We start from the raw sequence: 23,563 nt of genomic DNA on the forward strand, positions 1-23,563 counted from the left end.
ACAGCGGCTGGGAGTCAAGGTGCTGGTGGGAGCATGGGACAGGCTCTAGGGAGGAGGCTCTCAGAAACGGGGTCCTTCTCCCCAAACTTTAGCCTCCCTGCATCATGACGTCCTCCCTGGTACAGTACTTAGCCTCGGTGCTTCACGGGGACACACGGCCTGGAATGCTCTGAGATCATGAGCTCACCCCCTGCAAAGCACCATGCAAGCTAATGCGTCGCTATAGTTTCAGCAACGTATTAGCCTGTTGTCCACACCGACACGGTTCCCTTCCTCTCTTTTCTCTCTCCCATTTTTAACTCTCTCTTACACACATGCACACACACACACACACACACACACACATACATCATCTGAAATTCAGACCATTCTCAACAAAAAATGAGGCTTGAGAGTAAGATTCCTTTTCTCTATGATGCCTTTGCTTCTCACCAGAGGGGCCTGGATTAGCCACCTGCTAACTGTGCGGCTCTAGCCCAGCCCCACAATAGGTTATTCCAGCCACTGCGACGTCACTTCCCTACTCAGCTACCTTCAGGAGCTTCCCCTTTATTCACCAAAATTAGATGCAAAATGGCCAAGCCAAGCTTTGAGGCTCTTCAGTGACTATTCTTCAAGTGACCTACCAACTTCTGCCTTTTTCCTCCGGTGTTCTTTCAGCCTGGTTTGTATCCTGCCAATCACTCCCTGTTGAATACTTACCAGCCTGCAGACTCTGGCCTCCCCATAAAGCCATCACAGACCCCCACCCCTCCCCTGATGTCCCCGGAATCTCTAACGGTTGTGCTTAGGTTATTTCTTCTAATGGCTTTTGTCGTGTTCTGCTTTTCTTTACACATCTCTAGGTTTTGTCTTACTCTCCTTTGTAAATTGTACACTCAAGGTCATGGACTCTATCTTAGTCATCTTTGCATCTCCTACAAAAACTACCTCAGAGACTATGCCGTCGTCGTTGCTCTCTCACTAGTTCTCTGTTGGAATTTATTGCTGAAGGAGAGATACTGTAGAAATCTAGAAGAGTTTGTGGTGCCCTCACAAGATGGTTGTATTAAATACCAGTGAAGCAATCGAGTTCATCCAAGCCAATAAATAGTGCTGGACTGGGTATGAGCTAAACTTGTACCTATGTGACTCTCCTGTGCTCACTTAAGAGAACATCACAAAGTCAGCCCAGAAGTCCTGGGAGGGGAGGGAGAAGAGAGAGCCATCCTCTGGGGACATGGTAACAGGGCTGAGACCTTCCAGTCCCCTTGAAAACAGAGGTCAAAGGGAAGTGCTTTCATCCAGGAAAGATGGGGGGCAAGGAATGAGGGGAAGACACTACTGTAGCTCACCAAGCTGAAGCGGAGGAAATCGAATTGAACAATGACATAGAGATACTCCCACAAACTGAATGATGGACCAACAGGGGAAAACATAGTACAAGAAAACTGTCCCTGAAAAAAAAAAAAAAGAAAAGAAAGAAAACTGTCCCTGAATCCTTTCTTCAAAGGCCTGCTAGATCAGTACTTCTCAAACTCTACTGCGATTGTCAATCACCAGGGAATGTTGTTCAAATGCAGATTCAAATTCCATACATCTGGGGTGAGGCCTGAGTTTCTGCATTCCTAACAAGCTTCTACATGACAGTGATGATGATGATGATAATGATGATGATGATGATGATGGTCCATGGATACAGGTTGAAGGGCCGGGAGCTAGAGAGCTCTAAAGTTCTGATTCCTATAACGGCCATTACCTACCTGGCCTCAACACCCCAGAGCAGCTGAAGGGGGAATGTTTCCAACCCAACCCCACTTGTAGCTCACCCCCTCTGAATCCACCCCCTGCTTCCAGACCTCAGGAGCGCTAACATCAGGGGATGGAGGTCATTAGGCACAAAGATGGGTCACACCTACCAGTCTCAGTTTGTGCTTCATTCCTCACACAGCATGGCCAGACAAAAGCAGCCCTAAACCCTCTGCTTGGGCCCTGGAGGGAAAGCCAGTTGTGGTGGGAAACAGGGGCGAGGATTGGAACAATCTAGTCCCAAAATTTAATCACATAGAAATATTCCCAAATATACAAACACGCACCTTAGACAGATATTTCCATGTCCCTCTCATTTTTTGGTGTCTCACAAAAATAGCTGTTTAAGGATAGGATGTATTTTTGTGGCTCCCTGGGGCTTTGGTCTTTTTTTTCCAAAATAATTACACTGCTATGACAGTATAGCTCTGAGTCTGCAAATAAGAAATAATAACTCTCAATAACCCAACAACAAGCCTTTCTATTTTCTTTCCCAGCTTCACATGATCCAGAATAAAGGACAGCTCCTGATAATCGTATCCTGTTAGAGCTTGGGCAAACCAGAGGATTTCGTCTAAAGTTGACTGGAGGATTCTTTCCACCTGCCAAGGGGACTCCTCAGATTGCTGAAGTTTTAGGAGAAGATGTGAAAATCCTGTGAGTTCAGCTATTGTCTGTTAATCAACTGACCTCCCTCACCCCGTCAATCATGGCCAGGAGCTGGGCCTTCTTTGGGGCCTCTGTAAGTTAAGATGTGAAAGGGGCGCCCAGATTCTCCTTGCTGCTAAAACCCACTGCCCCAGTTTTCTCCAGCGCACGCAGGAGGAACACAGCCTTGATCTAGGGATACCAAAGGCTTTCCAGTCTCCAGGAACTTCCTACCCTATTTGGAATGTTCCTTTGAGGTCCTCACAAGGAAGCTGAGGCTTGCAACGGAAAATGTCACTGCCCAGAAGGGATGGCAGTTTTGCGGACAGGTGAGCAAGTAAGGGAAGGTCACCTGACCACACTTCCCAACCCTGTTTGACTGGGGTTCCCAATCGAAAGGGGGTGGAGCTGCACTTGCTCATTGGAAAATGCAACCCTTCCATTACCCTCCGGCCCCTGCTTTTCAGACTCTGCTTACCGACGGGCCATTTTCATTTCATTTCAGGGCCCTTTGCAAGCAGATTAGCTGCAAGTATGGGGTGGGAGAAGGCCCAGGGCTTCTTTGACCCACTGCCCTCTGATGCACAGCCGTCTGCCTGGACCTGACACCTTCACGGGGGAGTGTGGGGCCTGATTTGTCAACATCTGGATTCCGTGTGCTTCTACAGTACACCCTGGGCTCCATCTCCAAACCCCGCCCCCCGTAAGCCCCAGCGGCAGGCCCTCCCTCTCTAATGGAGTGGCTCCAAATCAAAGCACCAAAGGGAGTCTTGGGGGCTCCTGACAAATCTCTCCCTTTTACAAAGAGAGGTCACTGGAAGATGAAACAGAAAGCATAAGCTGCTCTATCCCCATCTTCCTTAAGATGGAAGCCAAGGAGCTAAGTTCCATGCGTCTGCACAGCACACATGTGCACACAAGCGCATGTGCACGCGCACTCACACAGACACACACCTTTCTCTGCCATCCTATCCTGATATACCAGCCAAATACTGTTAAGAGCATCAGCAGGTGGCCTTGCCTTTGGGCAGAACTTCCACCACCGTCTCTGCCAGGCTGCCTTGAGTATTGGGAGGAAAAAATGGAATATCTCGAACAGGCTTCTGTCTCGAGCCCCAAAGAACCCTTCGGGACCTCCAGCATGAAGCGTTGCCCATTTCCCCTCGTCCCCCCACCCCTGCTGAATAAAACCTGTATTTTTCAAACATCAAGTTGGAAAACCTAATTAAAGCGGGGGGGGGGGGAGCTCCAGGGGGAGTGACACTGACCCCTCTTGGTCCCCTTACCACTGCACGTGGAGTAGCCGTCTGTCCAGGCTGGCTGCTGGTGAAGGAGGTTGTTGCTGGGGTTGAGATTCATTACACCGCTTCCTTCCAGAATCATGATCTGTAAGGGGATCAAAGAGTTCGTTCAGTCAGCGCCTTCTGGACAAACGTCACTGGAGACCACAGATCATAAAGTTAGTTCGGGAAGAAGAAGAAGAAGGAAAAGAAAAAGAAGAAGAAAAAAATAATAATTTGTCCTTCCATCCATCGCCTCCAAAGCATGTTACCACAGCCCTTTCAGTAAAAGCAAAACTCACTGGCAATTAAAAATTTCCAGTTTCAACTTTCATATGCATGAGGCAAGTTTTTACAGCCACCCATTCATAAATGAATAATCTCTGATCAGGAATGAAGCAGGAGGAAAATGCAATACCTGCTCACAGGGCGAGTCTGGCCAGCAGCCACGATTTTTTTTTCTTTTCTTTCTTTTTCTTTTCTTTTCTTTTCTTTTCTTTTCTTTTCTTTTCTTTTCTTTTCTTTCTTTCTTTTTTTTTTTTTTACAAAAGTGAAAATGCCAAAGAGATTTTGCATAAAGTGGAATTGTAATCAATAAAGATCCAGGCGGGAAGCGGCTGGCCGGGCCCCTGGGCAGGAGCTCGGATCTGAAGTCGGGTGTTGGCGGGGCGGGCATCAGCAGCCCTGCTCTCAGCCACTGCCAGGCTCCGCGTCCACAGCTCGGCTGGCAGGCCTGTGTCCCCAGCGGCCCTCCAGTATTTAGCTCCCTGATAACATCAGGAACCAGTCGGGATCCCTGATGAGACACTGCCCCTCTCTTTCCTTCCTGGTGAAAATTCTGATGAGCTTTCTCTGTCCGATCAGAGCCCTGGAGACTCCCACGGGAGTGGAAGCCCACCCGGGAGGGACTCCTTGTCTCAGTAAAAGGCACAGGGGAAGAAGAGCCTTTCTCACCAGGGACTGTTTGGATGTTTGTAAATGCATAAAAATGTTGCACTTTAGAAATATTGACCTCATCCTCCAGCGTTTATGTGTGCCCTACCCTGAAGCCAGACACCCTCCTCCTTTCCCACTCGAGCCCTACAAGTCTGTTCAATCATTCAAAAGAAGAGTGACCTGTTTCTAGAAGGTGACTGAGTGTTAACCCAGGGCCTGAAAAGATAACTTGCTCTTTCTACTTTTTAAGTACTTCTTTTTTATATATAAGATCCCATTTATTTATTCATGAGACACAGAGAGAAAGGCAGGGACACAGGCAGAGGGAGAAGCAGGCTTCCTGTAGGGAGCCCGATGTGGGACTCGATCCCAGGACCCCGGGATCACGGCCTGAGCTAAAGGCAGACCCTCAACAGCTGAGCCACCCCGGCGCCCTAACTTGCTCTTTCTAAAATGTTGGGGTGGGGAGAGGAGGGAGCCTTATAGCAGCAGCTCATGGCAATTTTTCTGCCTTTTGGGGGAAATCTTGCATCCTTGGGTGTCACCAAGGTCCCCAGGCTTGAAACTGCTCAAGCAGAGTAGTTCCAGCCCTCCAAGGCCCTTCCTCTAACGCAGCTCCTACCTCTCTGGTTCTAGGTGGGGCTTCAGAGGCAAGAAAAGGTATAGAAATTCATTCCTGTATTGATTTATTCAACAAAGATGTACCAGCCCTACCATGCGCTGGGTACATGTTCCAAGGACCCGGGACAGAGCAGTGACTAGGAATCAAGTGAGGCCAAACAGGAACATTTGTGATGATTATTAACATTGTCATGGTTGTTTGGCAAATAATTAGGCCTGAATCCAGCCCAAGTAGAAGATGGAGAAGGGACCATAGGACCACAGCAGGCCACGAGCCGGGAAGAGCGCGGAGCTGGGTTCTGTGTAATGGCACCATGTACGTGAGCCTCAAAGCCAGGCTTGATTCCAAGCTCTACCCCTTACCAGCTAGTTAGTTAACTCAGACAAGTCATTAACCTGTGTCCTCATATGCAGAATGCAAATCACCACACCTACTGTGTGCGTTGGTTGGAGATGAAATGAGTCTCTACACCTGGAGCGCTCGGTGCAAAGTAAGGCACGGCTATATGGCAGGTGTTATGATGAGGAGAGTCACTCCCCCACCATCTGGTCACCCCAACCAGAAACAACCTTGGGCCTCAGTTTCCCCATACGAAAATTTAAAGAAGGTGACTACGCCGATTCTTAAATTCCCAACCAGAAACCTTTTTGCTTCTCACTCTCAGAGAAGGAAAACCAACCCAAGCCAAACCTTCCTCCTCTTTTTCCCACTGAGCTTTCTAAAACAGTCGCCTTCAGCTGAGAAATCCAATGGGGGACTCCAGGGCAAAAAAAAAAAAAAAACAAAAATAAAAAAAAACAAACCCTGCAGGTCCCCAGAGGGGTGGCTGGGGGAGGGAAGGGGCATGGCCCCGTCTCCTGTTTGCTCAAGGCTGGGCTTGTTCCTCGCCAGCATTTGCTCAACCACAAGCAGTAGAAAGGTTACTGTTTAACCCTGAAAGAGCTGAAGCTCAGGGCCCAGCCCAGCTGCACCGAGGAGGGAGGAGGGTGGAGGGATGGGGGCCCTTCAGCCTGGGGTTGGGGGGTGGGGAAGGCTTCCCTGAAATGCTTTCAGAATGATTTGCCTGCAGGGCTGTTTCCAAGTGGCCATTCAGTGGGAGCAAGACCTGCCCTGGGCCAACCACCCGCTACTCCTCAGCCAGTTGGCGGTTTCTGTTCCCCACTTCCCACAAATCTAGAAGGCAGGTGGATGTGAGGGCTAGGCGCCCTGGCTTTGGATTTGGGGAGAGGTGGGCTCAGATCCGAGGCCCCCCGCTTGTCGTGCATGACGTTGAGCAAATTCTAAGCCCAAAATTTTCTGATCCTCACTTTCCCCAGCTATAAAATGAGAACAACCCCAAACTCAAAGGGCTGAGGGAAGCAAATGAGGTCGTGCTTGTGGAAAGCTTGGCTTGTAACAACAAGGAATTCAATAAATGTCGCAGGACCACACAGGCCAGTTCTCTGTGACCCAACGCCCACAAGCCCCCTCCCTGGGGGCAGGTGTCTCTTCTCTCCGGGATCCCCTGAAGGCATCCAGAACGCTCTCAACCCCCCAGAGAAAGCCTTTAGGACCAGGAGGAGGCCACAGCGGGCCCCATCACTACCTGCCCCCTCCCCAAGAGGCTGGCCAGTGCTCCCCAGCCCTGCTGGCACCCCCTTTGCTAGGGAATGCAGCCAGCACAGCGAGGGGCCCTTTTTTACAGGGCACCGTAAATGGTTACTACTCATAAAAGAGTTTATGTGTCTTAACCCTTACTGAGTCAGAGTTCACTTGAGCTCACCCAGGCTTGTGAGAAAGAAGGTCAGCGTCTCCACCGTCTCCACCGCCGGTGCCCCAGAGGCGGGCCCAGGAGGCCCGGGGGGCTAGTGTAGCTGCAAGCCTCCCCCCCAGGCCCTACTCCCTCCGAGGCCCAGTTCCTCAGGTGGAAAATGAGGACATTTGCCCCCCACCGACAGCCTCCCAAGAGTCTTGAGGACATCAAATGAGATAATAGATAATAAATGTGCCTTGAGAATTGTAAAAAAGCATTATTAGAAGCAACTCACCCACACTCCCATATACACTAATGTAGACTTTCTACGGCACAGAGTGATTACTTTATGGGGTTTAAAAAGCAATCCTTTTAATTACAAAGTTGGGGGATTTTTTTAATGCTCCCCTCAAGCTTCCCAGTTTACCCGCAGCATAGTTTTTATTGTTTGTTTAAGAAAAGGTATCGCGTAGATACAGGCAGAGACCTTGGAACCTTTGAGGTCTGGGTTAGAATCCAGACTCCCCGTCTATAAGCCATGTGACCTTGAGCATGATACCTTTCCAAATTCAGTTTTCTTTTTTTTTTTTTTAAGATTTTTTTATTTATTCATGAGAGACACACAGAGAGAGGCAGAGACACAGGCAGAGGGAGAAGCAGGCTCCATGCGGGGAGCCTGACGCAGGACTCGGTCCCAGGACTCCAGATCATGCCCTGAACCAAAGGCAGACGCTCAACCACTGAGCCACCCAGGCGTCCCTCAAGCTCAGTTTCTTCTCTGGCCTTAGAGGGGCATGAGGGGAGTGACGATGCCCTGCTTTGAAGGATGAATGATCTAATGGCCTTGAAGATGTCTAGTCCAGAGGGGCACACATGCCCTCAAATTAGAAATCAGTTTCTTCCCCTTTCTTTAAACACCGCTTCTAAAGGTGTTGTCCAACATGGTTAAGTTCTTCCAACTAAGAGCCTGAATAGGAATGATTCCACCTTTCAAGTCAAAAGCAAGCAAAGAAAAGAACCCCCCCCCCCCCCCCCCCCCCCCCCCCCCCGGTTCTCCTCAGCCACCCGTGTTGGGGGTGAGAAGCAGACTTTCTCAGCGTCTGCGTGACTGCCTTCCTGGGCTGGAGGGCTCTGTGGCCGTCAGGTGCATTGCAGGATGTTAGCTGCATCCCTGGGCTCAGGCCACCATGTGCCAGACACATCCCCCTCCAGCCCCCTCCTCACCCCCCACATGTCCCCTGGGGCCAAATCACCCCCAGTTGAGAACACTGGTTAAAAGGGAGCCCGTGGAGGCCGCAGCCCAGGCTTTGATCATGCTGGCGTGGTGACCTTGGGCTGTCCGCTAGCTTTTCTGAGCTGTTGTGTCCTCTCCTGGGAAACAGGCATGGCCTTAGTACCTACCACAGAGGTTTGCTAGAGGATTTAAAAAAGATAAGGGGCGGGGATCCCTGGGTGGCGCAGCGGTTTGGCGCCTGCCTTTGGCCCAGGGCGCGATCCTGGAGACCCGGGATCGAGTCCCACATCGGGCTCCCGGTGCACGGAGCCTGCTTCTCCTCTGCCTATGTCTCTGCCTCTCTCTCTCTCTCTCTCTCTCTCTGTGACTATCATAAATAAATAAAAATTAAAAAAAAAAAAAAAGATAAGGGGCTTTAAAGCCCCCAGTGCAGTGCTTGCTACAGAGAAAGAGTAATTGCCTTAGAAGTGGAGGCGAAGAAAATACATGGGGAATCCAGGCACCTTTGTCTAGTCCTAGGTGCTGCGTGTCCCGGGAACACAACATCAGTTGTGACTTGGGCTGTTACAAACTGCACACACAAACACACACACACACACACACACAATCTGTGCATTTTATTTCAAATCCAAAGTAAAATGCAATGTGCATTATCCAGAAGGTTTTTTTCACCTGCATTCTCTTATCCCTCCCTCCATGGGCAGCAACAGTCAGAGAGAATGGTATTTGACTGCACCCCCAGGGACTGAGCCGACTTCCTCATTCACCCAGGACATCACCCTGGATAGGTGATGCATAGCAGTTTCTTTCTTTCACTCTCTTTCTTTCTTTCTTTCCTGTTTTTTAAAGATTTTTTTTCAATAATCTCTACACCCAACACGGGGCTCAAACTCACAACCCCAAGACCAAGAATCGCATGGTCTTCCAACTGAGCCAGCCGGGCATCCCCTAGCCACTCGGTGGTTTCTGACACTTCTGGAGATAGGAGTTGTTCTTTATTTGAAGAGGAGGAGCTGTGCGCGCTGCCCAGTAGACCGTACAGATGCATGCCTCATGCTAGGCTCCCAGTCAGGACCTATTTGACCTGAGGCACCAATTCCCCTACGAATGATGAGCCACTACAGTTTGGCCAATCTGCAATGCAGTTTTACAGAGACAGCACCTGCAAGGTGCTGGAGTGGCCACAGTCTGGATTCTGGGGGGCGAGACAGACCACTTTCTGCTCCCCATTTTGTTAATGGGAAGCTGATGGTAAAACACAAACCACCACAGTGCCCCAGTTCCTAAGGATTTAGACCATTTCTGCGCCACTCACACAGAGACAAGCCACTCTCCTTGTGGCCAGTCCTCCTCCAGACTTCCATCAAGGGCTAAGTTCCCATCTAGCTTGACCGCCATGCATAGGGTAGGGCAGGGGGCGGGGAAGGGGGGTAGCCAACGGGTTAACAGGGTGACGATGGAACACTTGGCCTAAAGTTTAAGAGTCTCACATTTTGGCGGCTGCTCAGAGACACACATGGGAGACGGTGGGGCCTAGCCACAGAGACTGAATCTCTCGTATATATTCAAGGTGTGAGGAGCACCAGACCTAGCTTCTCATTGCTCCACGTCTCGAGAGTGGCTCTTAGGAGGAAGAGCTCATGCCTCAGATGCTAAGGGTTGAAATCTTGATTCTGAACCTTGGCAGGCTGTGTTGACCTCAGGAAAGCACTATTTTCTCTAAAGCCTCAGTTTCTCCGTCTGACAAAAAGTGGGGGGAAATAGAGCTAATGTGTGAGTAAAGTGAAGACGTTTGTAAAGTTCTCACGTATTAGCTCGGACACGGTGAGTGCCCCCCACATGTCAGCTCTAAAGTCTGTCCCCGAGTCTCTCTTTCAACTGTGTTCGTTGGCTTCAAGGACACTCTTGGGGTCAGGGTAGACCCTTCAGAGGCAGGACAGTATAATGCTTGGGAGCTCCGGGCTCTAGAATCAGACAAACATGGTTCACATCCTGGCTTTGCCAATTTACAGATGGGGCAAGGTTGGACAAGTTATTCAGTTTCTCTGGGCCTTAATTTTCTCATTTATAAACTGGGGATGATATGAAAAGGGTTGTTGAAAGACAAAATGAGACGATGCCTGTAAAATCCTTGGAAAAGTGTTCCATACATAGTGAGTACTTGGTGAATATTAGCTGCTTTTTTTATCATTATCATTATTATTATTATTATTATTTATTGTGTTATTACTAGGATTTTATTAAATCTCTGAGGACAAAATTGACAGCCGAGTTCATTTCAAGCAAGGCCTGGAACTTCTACTATCTATACAACACTTTGCAATTCTGGCTTTGGCTGGCACAGTCACGTCCAGGCGGGACCGCCCGCCTCCCCACCTCCCATTCCGGGGCTGCTGTGTGGAGATGCTATGAGGCTGAGCTGTGAACCGCACCTCTTGGCCCCTGCTCACAGAAGCCGTCCTGTGCTCCTCAGGACACTGTGTCCACTCAGGGACTAAAAGCCATCCTTCCTCCCTGCAGATACACCATGCTTGGGGCTGCCAGGAGCAGTGGGAGGGCACAGCCCCACAGGCTCTGCATTCCTGCCTCAGCCTTGCACTTTTCACACGGTTTGCAGGTGCAAAGGGAAGCAGCACATCTGAAATGGGAGCTCCTGGAAGAGGGTGGCCAGAGAGAGTCTCTATCCTACGAAGTCCCTTTGCACAAGGAACGCCCAATTACTGCAACACTGGGATTTGAGCTTGCAGGGACAGAAAAGCAATGGGAAGGAGGCACCACTGTGACTCTGGCAGGGAGCTGACACCATGCACCATGCACCCCCAGAACCCAGAACGTTTGCCCAGGCTCAAGGCCCTCGACAAGACCAAGGATTCCTCGGTTGCCCTCTCTTCTTAATCATAAAGAGAAAAATCTGCCAGCATTGACAAACGCAACGCAGCTTGGCTCTGAGGGGAGGTATGTCTTCGGCTCTGTGGTGGTGCTGCCGAGACCTAGGACTGAACACCATAAAAACAAACAAACGAGCAGATAAATAATAACTATACTATATGGTAGCTAGGGCTTATTGGACACTTAAAGTGTGTGAGCTCTGGGCCGGTATCTTCAATGCGTTATCTCAGGCAATACGCACAATAGCTCTGTAAGGCATGATGTCATTTATCAGATGGCCTGTCTAAGGCTCAGAGAGGTCAGGTAACTTGTTCAACATCACACAGCTCAACAAGAATTGAATTCTTAGCTAGAAGAGAGCTAGCAACACACCCTGGGAACTGAGCCACTTTCTACAGAGAGGAGGGCGCTTTGCCAGAGAACAAAGTTGCCTTCAACCCATCCTCACCACCGTCCCCTTTCCATACACAGTCACATCTGGGGCCTTGCACCTTTCTCAGGCTTCTCCAAGATTATAAAACTCTCTGGTTCATTCCGTCACCCAGGGACCCCGATTGAGCCCCTCTTCCCTCTTTGTCAGATCAACCCGAAGCCATGCCTCTTGGCAGTATATCAGAGGGATCCTTTAGAACGAAAGAATAGAAAGCTGCCTTCATTTTGCCACTTCATAGTATGCTCAGGGAGGAATGTGTTAGTGGCTTAAAAGCTGAGCCATGATACTTCTTCAGCCATTAAAACAGACCTATGCATATATACATATATGCACACAAATACATGTGTACGGACATGTATGCCATACATACATACATATGTGATATAAATACTTTACCTAAGACTCAATAAAAGTATTTTTATTTTATATTTTGGACATAAACTGGCCCATAATTATTTTCTTCCTCTACATTAGAGCTCAGGACAGAAAGCTGGTTTTCGCTGTGAGGGTAAGAACACACCAGGAGCAAGAGAGCAAGGCTTGGCCTGAGTTTCCTGTCCCCAGCCCCAGAGGACTGAGAGTCAAAGTCACGGTCTGCCCTCATCCTAACAGCTTTATTCGGTCAACCAAATCATCCCTGAACTGCCACAGAATTGGCTGCCTTGTGGGTATTTTTACTCCTCAAGCCAGAGGAGCAATTAGGCATTTTAAATAATTACTTCTGTGATGACAGTGATATCCAGACCATTCTCAGTCCTTAATCAAAGTTACCAGCAGGTGAATTCACAGCATTTGCCCTAAGGATATTGCAATAGCTTCCTGACTTCCTATTTCAATCTGACTGTCATTTCAAAAAAAAAAAAAAGTACTCCCAAAGAGGAGAAAAGAAAATCCATATAGATGTGAAATTTAACTGAATGTAAGGCGGGCAATAATTTGTGTTTTCCAAATGAATCAAAATGTGAATCAAGCTTGGGGAATGTATTTGATCCTCTCGGGATTACATCACAGGTAATTTCATACCCTCATAATGTGTTTTGAAATAGACATTTCATGTTCCCAGGGGCAACATCTGAAGTATTATTCCTGGGCTTTCAAGCGTTTTCATGAGTGATGATGCAGTGTTGGGAAGCCAAGTGTTGATCCATTATAGATACACTTTACTGACTGTAAGCCATTTGGAAATATACATATTATGCTGATCTTTATCATTCTTGGTGCCAGACCCAGACAAGATGCAGATACTGGCAGAGGACAGGCACCAAAGTTGATCAAAAGACTAGATTGCCTTACATGACCTCCAGGGCCCTTATCAGTCCCTTTCAGATGTGACAAACTAAGAATAGGACAAGCTTTGACTCTTAAAAGGTCATACAGCTATTTGAAACTCACCTACCAAAAATGCACATTCATCCATACATTGCTTTGCATATATTTTGTGGGTGCCAGGCCCTCTGAAGACCATCTCTAAAGACCATTGACACCTACAGATCTATGGACACCATGGATCTTTAAGAAATCTCTCTGACACTCACGTTGGATTGAAATTTAAAGAAAACTTTGTAGTAGAGTCAGGGTTAGGAGACATAAGTTTATTCAGACCTATGACAGAAAGCCTCAGAGATTTTATTCTTGTCCTCTTCCTTAGCATGGGTGTTGCCCTATTCCCCTATCCTCCTCTATGGTGACACCAGGAAGAGCCCCATTGTCCCTCTCCATTGACAGCTGAAGTAGGAACCTGGCTGCATCCCACAGGGCCATTCTGGACCTCTGTTTGGCAATACAGTGACAAATTCACCATTTTCCCCACATCAGTGTCTGTCTCCCTGCTAATCCCCTTTCTCTTTTCTAAAACCAAATAATCCTAAAATAGAGAGGAAGTGAATAGTGGAAGAAAAAGAGGCCTCACTTCCTATTACAACCATAGGGCTCTGTAGGTCTTTGGAAAGGCACCGGTGTGGAGGCTGGCACATAAGGGACTACTCCTAGGGTGCTTATTTTCCAACCAAGCTGAAGAAGCCATACAGGTGCTTCTCAAAGTTCAATCTATAGACTACCTGTATCATCATCATCACCTGGAGGGGTTAAACTTCAAGTTTTCTGGGGTCCCACCCCAAACCTGTGAACCAGAATCTTCATTTTAAAGAACTTCCCTTAACCAACCCTTAAGCACTCTCATGGTTGAGAGCTTTACCTACTTGCCTTCCCTTGGTTTTCAAACTAAGATAACTGACTCCAAGAGATATTAACTTTGAAGGAAACATCTATGAATGGAAATCCTTATAAAGTCAAAGACAACACATTCAATCCAGAGAACTCAAGCTCCAAACCGTCTGTGGAGACTGTCACCAAATTATTTATCAACTTGAAATAAAGCAGTTCCTACTGCTCAGTACCACCAAATTGTGAAATTCAACAATGCTCAACTGCTCACAAGTATGAGTCTCTGAATGCTGAACAAACAAATCTGGCCTCAGAACACAGCATTTGCCAAGGATTTTTACGACAATCCCTTCCATCCAGAGAATCTCGTGGCTGGCTGAGTCACCCCTTACCCAATCCCACCCCCATCTTAAGCCTTCAAAAGATGACTTAACCACCCCAGATTTTAAGCCACATACTCAAGAAAATTGATGTCTTAGCCTTCAGTGGAGAGAAATGGTCATCAAGAAGTGCTTGTCTTGCTAATATAAATATTTATTCATCCTCTCCAGTTAACATATATTTATTGAATGTGTACTAGAGCTGGGCACTCTGTTAGGTGCTGGGGACACAATGATGAACGCAACACAGATGCTGCCCTGCCCTGATGGACTATTCAGCAAAGACACAGCTTCCAAAACAACGATAGCTCTTTCCAGAGTCGTCTGAGCTCATTCCCCATCTCCTGTTGGGGATTTAGTGAAGCCAGTGCAGAGGGAGCCAGGCAGCCTGTTGGCCTTTGGAAACAACCAATCTTGGAAAGAACTGTGACTATGTTTGAAAGCAGGACCTATCCCCTTCTGCCCGGCAACCCCATGCTCTTGCCTTCACAGAAAACCCTTACTAAGACATCGAGTTGGCAGACAGGATAATGCCCCCGAGTTTCACAAAGCAACCTCAGCCAAAACCAATCTCCACTCAGGACAGAATAAAGTAGTAAGTTGTCTGGATGGTTGATTGTCTCTCCCTGAGACAATGGCGTGTTTATGTGTGGGAGGGTGAGGAGCAGGTTGTTAACATAAAACCCACCGTAAACAGAGCTGTTAATTCAGTTGCTGGCAGGGTCTTCTGTTATCTTCTGAATACCTCCCAGAGGGTATAAGCCCTACCTTTTCATTTGAGTTGGCAGCAGAGTTATTTTTTTGCACCTGTTGCTCTGCTCCAATAACAACGCAGTTAAGCATTGATTTGTTGGAAAATAAACAGAAAAAAGCAAAGAAAGGCATCTGCCCAAACAGCCTGAGCTGGTTTGACTGAGCATTCATGCCAATTTGTTTTTCCTATAAAAACCAAAGAAAAACCTGTGCTTTCAGTTTGGATGCTGCCTCCCCACTCCCTCTGAAGAAAAGGAGGTATCAAATAGACCGGCCAGAGCTGGCAGGGCCAAGAAGCCAGAAGACACTGTACTTTTCCATTGGCTGGCTGTGTGAGGGCACTGAGGGGTGTCCGAGATCTGCAGAATGACATGGCCAGCCTCCAGTCAGCCCAGGTTAAGATCATGAATCAGATTAACAGGAGCAGAGAAGGGGCTGCCAGGATACGGTCGAAACCCAAACCACACTCTTCCCAATGGTTGACTTCTGAAAGTCAACATGGCTCAGGGAGTAGGTGTGGTCTACAGGTAACCTAAAGCAGAGACTCAAGCGTGCCGAGTCTCAGTCCAGCCTCTCCCACAGGCTTCCTACGTCCAGCCCTGGGCAACAAGAAGAATTGGAAAACCTCTGGTTCCTGGACCAGTTTTTCCACAGGAAAAGTGAGGCTAGCCATACCTACCTCAAAGATGGGCTGTGTAGACTCACTCATGTCCTGCCAAGTGACTTGAGGTCCCACGTCCCAGGTAGAAAGGACCTGAGATGTTCAGGGTGTGATTTCTGCATTAATTCAAGCATCATTGCACTCCCTTTCTCATTAGTTTGTCGATATCACATGATGAGCTCAAGCCAGAAAGGGTCACAAAGAGCTAAACAAATCACTCAAACGCAGATCACAACAACACTAATTAAGCAATGGCATCATCACCCAGTCTTCAACACGCACAATCAGGGAAAGCCTCTCAATATCTCTTTTCAAGCCCTGAGAAGAAAGCATGGGACATGGGCAATGTGTAACGTTCCCCTAGATTACCACCTTCCCTTGGCTTTCTCTCAGCCATTGGGTCTCAATTATCACCAAACCATTGGCTTGATGGGGGAGTCACGGCAGTCAGGGGAGGCCTCAGAAATGCTGCTTCTCAAGGAGCATTAAGAACAGGGTGTTCCGACAGGGGAGGGACATGGCTGGCTGAGCATTCCCCAGCATTCTTGTCATGAGCAGGGCAGGGAGTGGAGTGCCTCGGAACCAAACCGGGCAGCCAGAAAAATAAAAGATTTAACAACACCCTCAGTTGACTGAAAAATAAATAAGGCCAACTGTGCAGGAATGTGGGAAGGGTGGAGAGAGGTAAGAGGTGGGGATTGGAGCCAGGGAGGGATGGGATGGACTGCAACAATGGATTTGACCATTTTCGAGATTCAAGTTTCTTTCCAGGAAAAACCAAGACGCTCCAGCAAAGAAAGATCAATAGCCACTAAATGGAATCTCACAGACTAATTACAAAACAACAATCAAAACTATGACAGCAATGATAGTTTCTATTTATCGTACATTCCCATTGTGCTAGGAATTGAGCTAGGCTTTACATAAATGATCTCATTTAATCCTTGCCATAACCCCTGGATTGATACTAATATTATCCCTATTTTATAGGTGGGGAGGCACAAGAGGTTAAGCCACTGACCCAGGGGCACAGGACTAGTAAATGGACTGGATATGTTACAATAGATAAACTGGGGAGTTGGCAGGGGTGGAGTGGGGGGGGCAAGAAATGACAGGATATGCAAAATAATTCTCTGTAACTGAAAATGGATCCTTGTATTTCTTTCTTTTTTTTTTTAAGATTTTATTTATTTATTCATGAGAGACACGGAGATAGAGGCAGAGACACAGGCAGAGGGAGAAGAAGGATCCCTGGATCCCCAGACCCAGGATCCCACCCTGAGGGACAAAGGCAGGACGCTCAACCTCTGAGCCACCCAGGCGTCCCGGATCCTTGTATTTCTGAAGCAGAAGAGGATATCTTTTAAAACACCACACTTTTGTTTTAGAAATTGGGATCCTTTAAGAAAGATGGCTCCCAGATTTTTTTTCCCTAAGTGTGAATAGGAGGCACACCAGTCTTCCTTGTGCCCAACTATAAAACTCCCCTTTAGTGGCCATCAGTCCTGATGCTACAGAAGCAGCAGTTCATGGCCACTCCAACCCATCTGTCAAAACTTTAGTTTGGCTTCTTATTGAAAACCCTGGATTGACTCAGGGGTTGGGCTTGGCTGCTTGAAGCCACCTCAGACTTATTAGCAATGATAAAAGAGCAGTAACAATAACAAGGAAAAAAAAAAAACCATTGAGAAGTTAAGGGGAAATTATGGCTCCTTTGGCAGAGCACCTGATGCCTGAGCCATCACACATGGATCCTGATGATAGACCTGCTGTGTTGTAGACATCACACCGACGAGAGAGAGACTGTGGGTGTGTCATTGGGAGCCTGAATTCCATCACTTTGATAAATAAATCCAGGAAAGTTCCTCCTTCTTTTACCACGTCCATGACCCTGGAACAATTTGTAAAAACATAGCTGCAAAATGCAGACAGAACCTCTAAGATTTATTCCATGATCATCTTTGGACATGAGAGGCAACTTCTATCTGAATTTCCTCACAGTTTAGAGGATCTCCTCTTTAGAAGAAGCAGGGTCTTCTTTTTGCACAGATAATCACTAAATGACATTAGACAAGAAAGCAAAGTTCATTCATATCACCTCCCTCCAAGAATGACAGACTCTCGGCACACCTGGTCTCATTTTCCCTTCCAGAACACGCTTTGCTCTGCTTCTCCTAGCTCCCTGTCTGTGTAGTAAGTCCCCCTGGAAAATAAAAAATGAAAAAACCCAACAGCGAGATAAGCAGTTCCCTACCAGAAAGATTTTCCAAGGAATCAGGTACCTTCCAACCAGTTATTCGGCTATTCCTCCAGTTGATTTGGAGGAAGGAAACCTTGACATTAAAAAAAAAAAAATCATAAAACTCACCAACTCAGAAACTACAGCATCCCTCTTTGACAGGCCTAAGCTTTCCACCAAAGGTCAGCTAGATGAGTAAGGGGGATCTCCAAGCAGATTCCCATCTTCCAGTATCAGGAGTCGTCACATCTCACAACAACTTCATCACATCTAGAGACCGACCAAGCTACAGAATTTGCAGGGCTCAGTGCAAAAGGAAAACGTGAGGCCTCATTTTCAAAAGCTATTGAGAATTTCAAGACCATAATGGCAGAGCATTAAACCATGCCCAAGGCCCTTCCAAGTGTGGAGCACTGTGTACCCAAGACCCTGGCCCTGTCCAGGGGTCAGTCCCATCCTTTGCCTTCACCTGCAGCAATGCTCTATCACCGTGGGGAGCAGGGGGAAATCTTTGTCTTTGCGCCATGAATGACCTCCTGAAGTCGTTGATAGTATTAAACAAAATATGACATTGAACATGTCTATAATAACATCTGGCTTACAGCAGGCATCCAACAAATGCTAGCTGTTATTACTATTATCATTATTAATTATTATCAATCATTATCTTCATTATGCCAAAGTCCCTCCGCAACTCCAGAGCCACCACAGGCAAAAGCAATGAGTGTGGGAAGAACATACATGCTTCTGTTTTGACGGAGACCGTCTATTAGCCGATGTCATTCAGAAATCATTTCATTGGCCCCAAGCAAAGAAAGGCTAGGAACCTTTCATTTATATACATGGACCCATTTTGCAGTCTGGTGAGACCTGTGGATCCCTTCTCAAAATAATGCTTTCAAATGACAAATTAAAATAACAAGATTAGAAAGGAAATTTATATTGAAATACAATTCTCAGTATACTTTTTAAAATTAATGTGTGACATCATAATAATATATGTGCTTCTTGACTAACACATTAAATAAGAACATCTAGCGCAGGTCGAATGACCTCCATGAGGTCAAAGTAGTGATGAACATCGATATTTTGAGACATTGGCAACTGGTGTAACATGATATGAAAATGTCTATTAATTTCTCTTGGTGACAGTCACAGCTAATGCTACTGGAGAGTCTTGCCTACATTTACATTGAGAGAAAATGTTAAATTTTAGCCAGATTATTAAGAATAAAAGCATCATTCTTTTACACACCCAATTTCACAAACTCCCTGAATTTTTTCCATGGACATCAGGAGCCTCTTGGATCCCAGGTTAGTCTTGCTGTTTTATTAACAGCAAGGACTGCCTGGTCAGCTCAAATAGCTTCTAGAAACCACTTCCACGTGACTACGAGTGTCATTTGAACAATTTACCAAGAGGCTGACCCCATGGTGTCTTGGCAATTTTTTTGAAGACCCTAGAATGCCTAGGGTAGTAGTCAGTATACATCTGAAGACACTATCAAGAGTTTTAGGGGGTGGGCAATGGTATATGATGTGGTGGTTAGTCAAGTGACCTGCCTGGAGGGGAATCAGTTTCTTCTGGAGGCCCCTGACATGCCAGGCATCAAGACACATGGATAGGAACATGCTGTGTGCCCACACCAGGTCTTCCTTGGAACTCCTGTAAGTTGTGGTTTGAAGCCAGCTCAAGACAAGCTCAATTTCAAGGTCCTTCATTAACATAGTTCATCCCATGTCCCTGCTGCCCACCTTCCCCAGTGAAAACCTTATTGCATATTTTCCCCTAGGTCACAGTGCAGAACCAATGTTGATCGCTTTGAAAAACTAAATTCCAGAATTATTCATCCAATCCGATCCAGTTGAGACTCTCTGAGAACACCCATGTTGAGGACTTACCCTCAATTTCCATTCGATAAATTACTAATTGTTTACTCACAAGCATTTGTCCAGGTGTTTTCAGATTTTTTTGGTTTAATTTAATCCTGACAACAGCCATGTGCAGATGCTATTAACCTCATTTTCCAGATGAGGAAACTTACAGTTAGAGCTTATATAGCTCACCCAAACTCACTCAGCTACTCAGTAACAGAGTCAAATCTGAACCCAGGTACTCTGACACTAAACCTGATATTCTCTGTACCACATTCCAGCTGCTTCCAGGCAACAAAAAACTCACAGCCTCCTGCTCATTCAGACACACCAGCGGCCAAAGTCTACTGTTCATCAACGTTGTTTAACCCACAGCCTTCTAGTTGGTGGGAGTTAAGATGGGTCAAAGGAGAGCTAAGTGCTGTCTGAGTTTCTAAGTGAATATTTGACGGAACTTGGGACCAAATCTAAAGCCCACTGCAAAGATAGAACAAGTCTGATGAGTAGTCCCCACGAAGGCAGCACCGGAAATAATCTTCACCTTCCAGACCTCACTAACCTCATCCACTAGAATGTATCATTCGCCCTACTGAGGGAGTATTTTCAAAGGTTCCCAAGAGGGATCCCAAAATAATCTCTACAAGACATCCATGGTCTCCAAGCTCCATTGTCATGTACAAAAAGTAGAAGGTCCTCTTTTTATTCCAAAAAAGATCCAAAAGACTTTTAGAAGAAGTTTGTATCAAGCTGATAAAGGGCTGACAGAGTGACGGAAATTTCTCTTATCCATAGTTGGGCCAATGAGGGCCCAGCCCCCAAGATTCCTTATTGTGTGTCTATGACATAGAGTGAGGGGGAAGTGAGAAAAGATGAATTTTAAGGTTATCACAATCACAACAACTTCAAAAGAAGTGTACATTTAGATGAGGTCATTCAAAAGTAAAAATAAGTAGCTATGTTAAAATAATGGGGTTAATGAGGTGGTCTATTAATGTAATAATCAAAATATTATAGTAGGCATGTAGGTTCCTTTTTATTTTTGGCTTTGTTTTCCTTAGAAAACATGTTTTTTTTCTTTTAGTATATGTGCTGCCAATGCAAGCACAGAAAACATGTTTTATATGCACACCTATGCTGGCCATATTTTAAAATAGGCAGACACTCTTAATAATGATGAAGATGCTTCTAAGAAAGGCAGGGAAGGAGGCTGTAGGGGCCAGGGTGTGCAGGAAGATTGGAAGAGAAGAGATAACATGAGTCCAATGAACCAGAACAAGGGGCCCAGCCCATAAAACAAACCAAAGACAGAGTGTAGTTAGGAGTGAGCGAAATCAATTTTCAAAGGAGTATTTTCCAGGATGTCTCTTTTAAAACAAGGCCAATTAAACCCCCTGGAGCCTCTTTAAATGGGCCACTCTGTTTGACTCTGTTGCAAGCTCTGGTTGCTCTAGATTCAGGCCGAAGCCCTCTGACAACACCATGTCTCCAGGTTGGCTGCCCAATGGCTGGGCCAGCCTTGCTCTCCTGATTACGTCTTGGTTCTTCCTCGAGGAGAAGTGAGTCCATATCCATCCAACTACCCAATAATCCACTGACAATCAGTGAAGCAAGGTGATTAGTACCCCACAAATGGAGTAGATTCCACTGGTGCCTAAATCTTTTTAGCAGGCTGCTTTGGGTGTTTTACAGAAGATGTCATTAGAGTGCCGGCTTGTGTACACCCGACTGCTCCCTGTGGTCACAAAACAGTTGGTTTCTTCCACTTCTACACTCCCACCAACTCTGGACACATGAGACAAATTGCTAAAGATGAGATGTTGTCATGGGACAGACGCCAATACCCTTAATAAAGACTCTAGGAAGCCGGTCTTAGTATCTCCACCAGACATATGCCTTGAGCCAAGTTCCAAAGACCTTAAGAAAGCCATGGAAGGGCTCCTATGGATCTTCTTTCCTGGCTCATCCTTAGGAGGGTAGCCCCTACCCCTACTCAGCTGTTGTAGACTCCAGCTAAACCTGCTGACCTCTAGGCTTACCTGCTTTCTCCCAGTTATCAGAATCTGAAGGCAGAAACAGATCTTAAAGATAATCGGGTTCAAACCCCTTTGTCTATATGAAGAAACTAAAGCCCAGAGAGGTGGAATGTGCTGCTGTGTGCACACAGCTTTGCCAGGGCTAGAAAACCAGGTCTCCTGACTGCCGGTCCTGTGTACTGCCTTGTGCACACTGTGCTCTAATCATTCAAAAATGTAAGTCTGAAATTCTTCAGGGAAGATTCTTGAAGAAATCTCCTTTTATTCCCCCTCTGAAGCCCAATGGATTTTTTTATCAAATAACTCTAAGGGATCCATGGAAATTTCCACTCCAACGCATCTCAGCTTCCTGATATCAATGCTATTTAGCTTGAACGTACGTCCCATCCTAATAGTAGCTACTGTGGGAGCCATTCTCTCCACTACACTATTTGTCCCTGCACAGCCCAATAGTTTGGTCCTTCAAAATTCCATCGAGGGCACCTGGGTGGCTCAGTCACCTAAGTGTCTGCCTTTGGCTCAGATCATGATCCCAGAGTCCTGGGATCGAGCCCCACATCAGGCTTCCTGTTCTGCAGGGAGCCTGTGTCTCCCTCTCCCTCCACCTGCTGCTCTCCCTGCTTGTATTCTGTCAAATAAATAAGATCTTAAAAATCAATCAATCAACAATAAAATAAAATCAAACCCCCCTGAATTGAAACAAACATAATAGTCACCTATTTCTAACAAGAGCCCATCACCTACACCATAAAGCAAATCATATTATTTAAAAATCATATTACTAGAAAGTAGACAAGAAAGCACTAAATACAGTTTATCATAGTCCCCATATCTTCAATTATTCAGCAACAGATTTAAGAGAACACTGGCAAGACATGACTGCTGTCCTCCCTCTGTCTTCAGATGACAGTCCCCTACCGCAGCCTCGGTTTACTCAAGCTGAAAGCCTCTGCACTCCATCAGTTACCCAGTAACAAAGCCAGGGTGAAAATGCATAGTCTCGAAACACAGAGCTCACAGTGGACTCCATCCCTCTGATCAGAGCCCCATCCACAACAGAAACGACTGTCATTTCAGTTTTGCCAGAAAGATCTCAAACAAGAGAAATGGGCTGAAACAGCTGCAAAAAGGTGTCACCAAATATCAAGTTCCAGGCTCATATTTGGTTTCTTAAAACCATGGCACCACTCCTCCAACTCCTTAGCAGTTTCTGCCGTGGCATTCTTGGTATCCACCCCACCCCACCCCGTCTCCCAGAGGTCTCTCAAAATCACATCTGATGGAAAGGGCATAGAGATGCCTCCATCTGGCGAAAGGGAAACAGACTGAATGGCTTTTTAATGATTTCTATAAACCTCTCTGTCTGTGCCTGCTGCTCTCCCATTGAGCAGGGCTCTCCCACTGGACTTTCAGACAAGGAAGGTGGTCTAAAGCATACAGCTTGGTGCTAAAATCCCCTAACTTGGGAGGTAGCGGGAGGAAGAGGAGGACATAAAACATTACAAGATTCTAGAAAGTTAAATTCGACGTCCCAGAAGTGAACTTTGGCCCAAAGCACTCACATGCTGACTTAGGACCTGATACGGTTCCTTCCAGTTTCCAATTAGCTAATTGACTAACCTCTCAGTTTCCTTTTTGTCTCAGCCTCTCAAGGGGTCAAAAAGACATTGGAAGAGGTGATTTAATGGGAGCATAAACACAGAAACATAAGTGTGAATTTAGGGCTTCTCAGAGGTCCTGAAAGACCCAAGACATTTCCATTTGGGGGAGAGAACTCACAATATATCAAAAAATGGAAAAAGAAATTTAAAAAAATGTTTGAATTTAACAAATAGATGCTTTTTAACACAAAGATAATTGAATTTGAGCTCTTCCGTACATATGTGGCCTGAATCAA

General features: G+C 46.5%; 1 protein-coding gene across 3 annotated transcripts in view; it reads right to left on the minus strand.

Annotated features, from left to right (window-relative positions):
- EHF (ETS homologous factor) overlaps nt 1-23,563 on the minus strand; it is a 42,328-nt gene that overhangs the window by 16,943 nt on the left and 1,822 nt on the right. For 2 of the 3 annotated variants that reach the window (XM_035701384.2, XM_025452451.3), the window contains exon 2: nt 3,723-3,822. In XM_035701384.2, the coding sequence (XP_035557277.2) occupies nt 3,723-3,819 (97 nt within the window). In that variant the 5' untranslated portion in view covers nt 3,820-3,822. Of the gene's footprint in view, nt 1-2,075; nt 2,223-3,722; nt 3,823-23,563 lie in introns of those variants that run through there. The other variant, XM_035701385.2, reaches the window with a different exon arrangement.

The sequence above is a fragment of the Canis lupus genome, chromosome 18 (assembly GCF_003254725.2).
Source record: "Canis lupus dingo isolate Sandy chromosome 18, ASM325472v2, whole genome shotgun sequence".
NCBI lineage: Eukaryota > Metazoa > Chordata > Mammalia > Carnivora > Canidae > Canis > Canis lupus.